Source organism: Arachis ipaensis, chromosome B6, assembly GCF_059453495.1.
Source record: "Arachis ipaensis isolate K30076 ecotype BB chromosome B6, ASM5945349v1, whole genome shotgun sequence".
Classification (NCBI taxonomy): Eukaryota; Viridiplantae; Streptophyta; class Magnoliopsida; order Fabales; family Fabaceae; genus Arachis; species Arachis ipaensis.
In genome coordinates, this window is record NC_142441.1 from 15729006 (window position 1) to 15736829 (window position 7824).

At 34.4% G+C, this 7824-nt stretch overlaps 1 protein-coding gene across 1 annotated transcript; it reads left to right on the plus strand.

The window, feature by feature from the left end:
• The first annotated feature begins 3160 nt into the window (after window positions 1–3160).
• LOC107646472 (uncharacterized) lies at window positions 3161–6242 on the plus strand. Its single transcript, XM_016350654.3, has 6 exons — window positions 3161–3168; window positions 3449–3542; window positions 4637–5012; window positions 5130–5368; window positions 5447–5659; window positions 6150–6242. The coding sequence occupies exons 1-6, from the start codon at window positions 3161–3163 to the stop codon at window positions 6240–6242; spliced, it is 1023 nt and encodes a 340-aa protein (XP_016206140.2).
• The last annotated feature ends 1582 nt before the right edge of the window (window positions 6243–7824 follow it).

The following is a 7824-nucleotide window of genomic DNA, read 5'->3' on the forward strand; positions in this document are numbered from 1 at the left end:
AAGTCTAACCTCTAGCCGTAAAGCAAAAGGAGACAAAGTGCCACGACAGTTCTAAAGCTCAAACAATAATATATATAATTAAGGAATATAATACACTAGAAGCCCGATGAAGGAATAAAAGCTCAAAGACGCAGAAAATAGAGATACAAGAGCGCAAATCGTTCACACACAATAACTAAACGCATAGGCACAAGAGATAAACAGAATATAGAAAGTAAATAATAAAGGGCAAATCACTATATTAAGCCAAGGGGAGCAAAAAATTACACAAATCCGCCAAACCAAAAATTATTTCATGAATCAACCAATGCATGTTTATATGTAGTTCGAATCAACTAAATTCGAACTTGATCTACACATAATTCGAATTATGTTGCTTCGAATTATACACAAAACTCACACACACTAATTCGAATCAACCTGATTCGAATTACACACATACAATAATTCAAATCAGGTTGATTCGAATTACACCCTGATTTATTAAAAAAATTAATAATTTATTAAAAAAATTATTAAAAAAATAATAATTTAAAACTAAAAAATATATTTATTTTATGCATTAAAAAAAGCTAACAAAATATTTAATTACGAGACTTCTTTAAAATATTAATGAGCTATCAATTCGAATTCCATACAATACTCTTTTGTCCATTTTTAATAGCTCATGAATATTTTTTAATAAATTTTTTTAAATTATATGGTGAGATATTACATGATTCGAATTACGCATGGGAAGTTCAATCACTCTGATTCGAATTATATGGTGAGCAATTCGAATTCTATATAATACTCTCCTGCCTCATTCTTGATAGCTCATGAATATTTTTTAATAAATTTATTTTAATCATACCACAAAAAATATTTTATTCTATGCAAAATAATTTAAAAAATGGCTTAAAAGATGTTAGGAATACTATAAAAATTTGTAATGACTTAGGACATTAAAGAAATACTCTACATAGTTGATAATAATTTAGAAATTAAAGAAAATATATTTTTATCATGTATTTACCTAAATCACTATAATATTACAAACTTTTATAGTACTCATAACATTTTTTAAGCCATTTTTTAAATTATTTTGTATAGAATAAAATATATTTTTAATTGTTTTGGATAGAATAAAATATATTTTTAATTGTTTTGTATAGACTATTTTATTTAAAATTTGTGTACATGCATGTATTTACCTAAGTCATTAGAACATTACAAATTTTTATAGTACTCCTAACATTTTTTAATCAATTTTTTAAATTATTTTGCATAGAATCACTACAACACACGCGGTGGTTCCCTGCGCCGAATTTCCTGCGGTTTCACAAGACGCAGCAACTAAGGGTGGATTGCTGCGATTCATCTCCAAATTAGCCTTCCGACGCCAATTCCTTCTGCTTTTGCGTCGAACCCACCAAGCCCGCCGCTAACCCCAAACTCTCTACCGATTTTCTAACCCAACCGCGCCTCATAATACCCAAAATCAAGTATCTTAGAAACCCGCCAAAGGAGAAAGCAGAGCGCGCGAAACTCTTCCCTAATCTACCGTGGCCCAATCTATGACCGTGGAGTCTCGTGCATGTCCATCCAGCCCTCTACCTCCTGCCGTCGACCCTGTCCGGAATCAGATCCGCAGCTCAGCTCTTCATCGGGCGAACACATAAGGGGCAGAGGCACGAAACACATCTCCCCGCGCCCATCCTTGCTGCCGTTCAAACAAAGAACACAACTACAGGCTGAATCTTGCTTCTCGTTGCCGGTGGATCCATCGTCAACCAACATCGTGGTTTACAATTCTGGTATGTAGAAAACCCCTCTTTTCTTGTAAGGTTCTAGTTTGTTCTTTGCTTGTTAGCTCTGTCTCGCATATGAATTGTTAATGTTAATGAGGTTGTATGAGCCCTAAAACTAGAAGCAGATAATTTCTATCAATTATATCTACAATTATAGTCCAAAATATTTATCAAATATCAATGAAATAACAGACTGGTTTGAATTTGAGTATATACTCTATCGATTCGAAGCTCATTTAGTGGGACTAATTAAGAACTTTACACAAATTAGCATTCAATAAAAAACCTGTTCATTGGTGCCATAGAATTTCAAATAATGAAACTGCATAAGGTTAAGAAGACTAATGGGTTCAGCAGAATTGATGCAGTAGATGAGAGGTTATAGCATAAAATAATCTTGTTATTATTGCTTTTTTGTTTTTTATTTTTGTACAAGCGCAGTAAAGTTCATATAATTATAGATAATCTTGTTAATTCATAATTATGTCCTGGTTAATGTATAATGTATTTTGCTCAGTAAAAGTGTTTAGCCATTGAAATTAACAATTTGACAAAATGGCCATTTATAAATCTAGTTCAAAACTTCATAGAGTATCAAGCATTAAAACAGAAAATTTTAAGTGAAGAAAAGCAAGAGTAATTAATAAGTTGAGAAGGTTCTTTCCTATAATTGGTTGTGACATCAAATCAGCCTACTTGATGTATGTATTGCGTGTTCATTCAGAGAATCACTAATAACATTGTCACGGTTGCAACTACTCTTAGAATCACATTGTCTATTATCTTATGCAGTGTCTTGTTCTCTTGCATATTTGAAACTACAAACTCAAGAAAGTGAACTTCTATTCCAACCATTTTTATATGTCTTCCAATTCCAAACTCGTGCATTAACAAACATAGAACCAACCCCCATTTAATTTGCAATCTAAAAGTGAATCATACATGCAGTACAATATTATGATTTTGTATAATTTCTAAGGTGATTTTACTCTCTTTCCGCCACTTCAATATATTGTTCTGTTTCTATAGAATTTCCCTTCCTTATTTCTTTTAATTAGAAAACCTCACATGATTTATTATAATACGTGTCACCTAAACCTTCAACATTATGGTGTGATCAAAGAATGAGTAATTATTTAATAGAGAATTAAATCATGGGGTGATAGTGAAGATCAGATGTATAAGTTGCTGTCAATTTAATTAAGATGTTGGTCGAATGCCATTAATGTGTATTTATTTTTTTATTCATTCTAATGATTGACTTGGTCATATAAGAGTTTGTCTCATGGTGGTGGTGGTTAACACTGGCCGTGTCAGATTGCATGAACGTCGAGACTGGCATGGCTGGATGAGCAGCAGCTGCATATTTAATGGAATGGTAAAGATTAGACCAATAAGAAACACTGGCTGGTTAATACGTTATCGCAAATCAAGATTCAGGAAGCAAGAATTCTGTTTAGTGTTAACATAACAAAAGTTAATCACAATATAAACTGAGATTGGTAAATGGAGAAGCTCACCAAATGAAGTGAAGATAAAGTTTCAGTTCTAAAGTTTGATATGTGTAGGACTGTTATCTTTGCAAAGAACTCAAGTAATATATTATGCCAACTTGTCATGTTTAACAAGGTATCTAATTCTGCATTTGGTATAAAAAGGTCAAGACTGTTGAAGAACGATTCAAAGCTTCTGTTGAGGACCGAAGAGAACACTTGGAATCCCTCCTGCGTGAGTGCACGAAAGAGGACGCAGGTACATTATTACTAGAAAATTACATCATTTTCTTCCCCTGTCTCATACTTCCTGATTCATCTGATAATAAATTGGCTCTAGGATTTCCACTTTCTATGTTGTACTATAGCTTGGTTTGCTTATTGGGAATGAATAGAAATCCTAGCAATGTGTGATTGCGTCATGTCAATCATCAACTCTCCTAAAGTCTGATTCTTGGCAATATTCTTTGATTGTACATGTATTTATGTTTATCTTGGCTGGTGATTATTCTTATCCAACGAAACTTCTTATGCTGTTAATAAGTTACACTGTGTAACATTCAGCTAGCTTAGTGGTTTATATTTAGTTTTAGTTATTTATAATCAAGCAGTGTGAGTTGTGTTGAGGATAGATATATGATTTTCCAACTATGCCGTGAAGTTAACTTACTATATATTAACTTATATTTCGTAATAGAGAAGTTTAATTAGCAAGGGTGTATTCCTGAACATCTAATAAATAAGGATACCGCAATATGAAAAGGCAATATGGAAGATGGGAAACAATGGCTGGAAGTTAATACTAACTAGTTTAAATTGTTTAGACTAGCTAATGACGTTTCAGGAAGACGATAGTGCAGTATTTTTTTGTTCAATTTTTTCTGTTATTTATATTTTTTGTTTTTTGTATTTTTACACTCTAACTTCTGTTCCCCCCTCCTTCTCTTTTTTTTTTTTTATAAAGGAAGCTCTTCTTAGTTAAAAATATTTGTAATGAGTACACCTGTAATAAATAGGAATATTAATAATTGTAATTAATAATCTAATGTACTGGACCTGGCTTATACAATTCGAGAATTAAGAAAACTAGTAATTTATTTATGCTATGTGTACTGGGTTTCATTGTCCCAATAGAATTAAGAAAACTAGTAATTTATTTATGCAATGGCTGGATCATTTGGAAAAAGAGATTATATTAATGTAATTAATATATGTACGTATATATACGGGTATATCTATTGGGCGTAATGCTATTAGCCTAAGACGCGATGGTTCCTTTACCAGCCTGTTGAGGTAGATAATTTTAAAATGAGATAAAAATTTATGTTGGTATGCTACATGTGTTTACATTAGGATTTTAAGATGCCCAAGAAAGCTCGTTTCAAGAAAAACGCAAGAGTGTCGCCACCGCGTCAGCAGCCTACAGCTGCACCTCCTGTGTCTCCACCATCTGATGACGATGACTGGCTCATCCCTCCACCCCCCAGTAATGGCGGTGTCTCCAGTGGGGCTATTCTGCAACCCTTTCGTCCACCCAGGAGCGAACCAAGACCTGGAACACATGCCGCTAGCGGTTCACAAGTGACGGAACCGTGCAATGAAGACATTGACCGGGAGGCGCAAGAGGTAGATTCGTCTGAGGAACAAATTGAAAGGATTCTAGAGAATTCTGATGCTGAAAAGCGCAAAGGACGAAAGACCACTGAGTTTTGGAATGTTGATCTCATTGGTAATCGGTGTTGAACCATTAAACTTTTTAATTGCTTAGCTAATGATATGTGTATGTATGGCTTACATGTTGGGCACGTTGAACACGTAAATACCATTTTTTTAATTTTTTTTATAGATTCTGAAGGAATTGTCAAGCCAGCTAAAATGAGTGTGAGAGAGGCTATGGAGCGGTCTCTTAATGGTAGCAAGATCATACTGAGGTTCAATGAAGAACTGCAAGCAGTCGGAGATGGAGCTGGCCTGTTGAGTGGCATTCTAGGAGCACTGGGTTCTGATTACAGCAAATTTCCTATCTGTGAAAAGAGTTGGGCAAAGGTCCGGGGCAAAGATAGAGTTTATGATGATTGCATAAAGGTAATGACTTTCGGCGTTGTTTAATAATATCTAACCTTAGAACTTGCAACTACTTATAGCTGAACATTGTCGTCGCAGGAGATGTTCCACTTTCAGGATAGCAGTGGAATAATCAAGAAAACACTTTTACAGCAAATGGGAAAGTCATGGAAGGACACAAGGGGGAGGCTGTATAACTCGCATTACAAACCATTATGGACACTTGAGCAGAATCTTGAGAAGCGCCCGGAGGGAATTCCTAGAGAGCACTGGAGGTGGTTCATTGACTATCGTAATGATCCTGGAACAAAGGTACCCCATTAATCTAGTTATGATCAGGCCAATTCAATCTGTAACACACATATTCAATCTGATTGAGTGATTTAAGCGGTTCAATTCTAATAACTATTGATCCAAAATCTGATCTAATATATGTAATTATTTAAATAATGAAATCCTTTCAAGTCTGAACATGCAATTTTGATCATTTTTTGATATGATCTGATATATAAAAATAATTTTTATTACAATTGATTTGAATTTGAACCCTGTTATTTAATATACATGTGTAATTAAATTTAATATAAACATATATACTCAGCACATGTCACGGTCCAGTAAGAATGTTTGGCTAAAATCATAATATAAACTTCCATGATGATGAGATTGATGTACACCACATTTCATTAGTCCAACCTTATTGCCTCCTGATTTTGAGTCTATTGCAACGTAGGATACATATATGCTACATAGTTATATTTATTACTTTAGTGAACAGCAGCATATTGTTGATTTTTAATAGGCGAAGTGCAAGCAAAACAGGCTGAATCGAAAGAAGCAACTTTACACGCACACTGGCGGTTCTAAAAGCTTGGCTAGGGCAAGAGAAGAATAGGTAATATAAATTTGTAGTCAAGTATAACTGGCATTTAGTGTTGATTTATTTATATAGTAAAACAACATAGAATTATTGGAAAACTCTAAAGAAGTAATATTCATGGCATAGTTTGTATTGTCACAGTCAGAAAAGCAAGGGAGGAAAGTTGGTAGAGGAGAAATATTTATCCTAAAGCACAAAAGATCTGATGGAAGTTATATACATGAAGAAGCTCGGAAGATTGGTGTAAGTACAGTTAATCATTTATGCTGTATCCTATTGGATTTAGTTATTAGAATGTCTTGAGAATGCTATTAGCCTAGTGAGATTGTGTAATTTTATTTATGCTGGCAGGAAAAAATACATGAGATTGAGCATCTGGATGAATCTACAAGATTATTGTCACAAAATGATTCCCTTACCCAAGCTCTCGGTAAAGAGCACCTGGGTAGAGTGCGTGGGATAGGACACGGGCCAACACCAAGTCAACTCTTCCGTCCGAATTCGCAGTCGCCTATGGATAGAGCTCAAGTAGAAGAGACCCAAAGGATGCTGTGTGAACTACAGGCGGAGGTGACAATGGCAGAATTGAAGCGAAAAGCAATGGAGGATGAATTAGCAGCTGAGAAAACGAAGAGGCAGGCAATAGAGAGTGTGCTGAGTTATCTGGTCCAACAGCATTGTGGGGAGCTGCCTCCGGACATCGCTGCACGGATGATTTGTTTGGACGGACATGGCAGAAAATAGAGATTAGGCTTTATGTGATACTCTGTCTTTCAGTATATGTTTGGTTTATGTTAAGTATGCAGCATTAATTATTAGCCAAGAACTTTACCTTTTTGGGTGACTATTAAAATACTCTATTGACATTATTAAAATATATATGTTAATTTGCTTCGCAGTTAAATATTCATGAGCTATATTTCCATAGTGCAGAATTTTAGATATAAAAAAAGGTTTAATAATATTTAAATAAAAAGGATGAAAGAAAAAATTAATAAAATATAAATAAAAAGTTTAAAAAAATTAAATAATGATAACATTGTTTAGATAAATTCAAATATATAAAAAAAATTATCCAGGTTTGTAAAATCAAGCAAAGTAAATTATTAAATAAAATTATTCAGACTAGCTGCGGTTTTCAAGCGCCGCGAATAACATCTCTAAAAAGCAATATAGCAACTAGCGGCGGTTTTATAGCGGCGGTTTTAAACCGCCGCGAATAAATGACCGTTTTAAATTTGGCGGATGATATAGCGGCGGTCATAAACCGCCGGAAAACCAATCGCCGCAAAATTCATGATTTGCTGCGGTTATGCCAGCGGTTGCTGGAAACCGCCGCAAAGTATAATTGCCGCGCCCTTATGCCTTGCGGTTCCTATTTCGCTGACAATCTGTTTAGCGGCGGTTTAAAACCGCCGCAATTCGACAATTAAACCGCCGCTAATCTCCGTGCGTCCTGTAGTGAATAAAATAATTTTTTTGTGGTATAGTTAAAATAAATTTATTAAAAAATATTTATGAGCTATCAAGAATGGGCAGAAGAGTATTGTATAGAATTCGAATTGCTCACCATATAATTCGAATCAGAGTGATTGAA

Excerpts from the sequence above, each read along its gene's own strand:
- LOC107646472 (XM_016350654.3), top strand. Across the intron at positions 5,013-5,129 it reads TTGGAATGTTGATCTCATTG|ATTCTGAAGGAATTGTCAAG; the intron begins GTAATCGGTGTT and ends TTTTTTTTATAG. Across the intron at positions 5,369-5,446 it reads TTTATGATGATTGCATAAAG|GAGATGTTCCACTTTCAGGA; the intron begins GTAATGACTTTC and ends TTGTCGTCGCAG.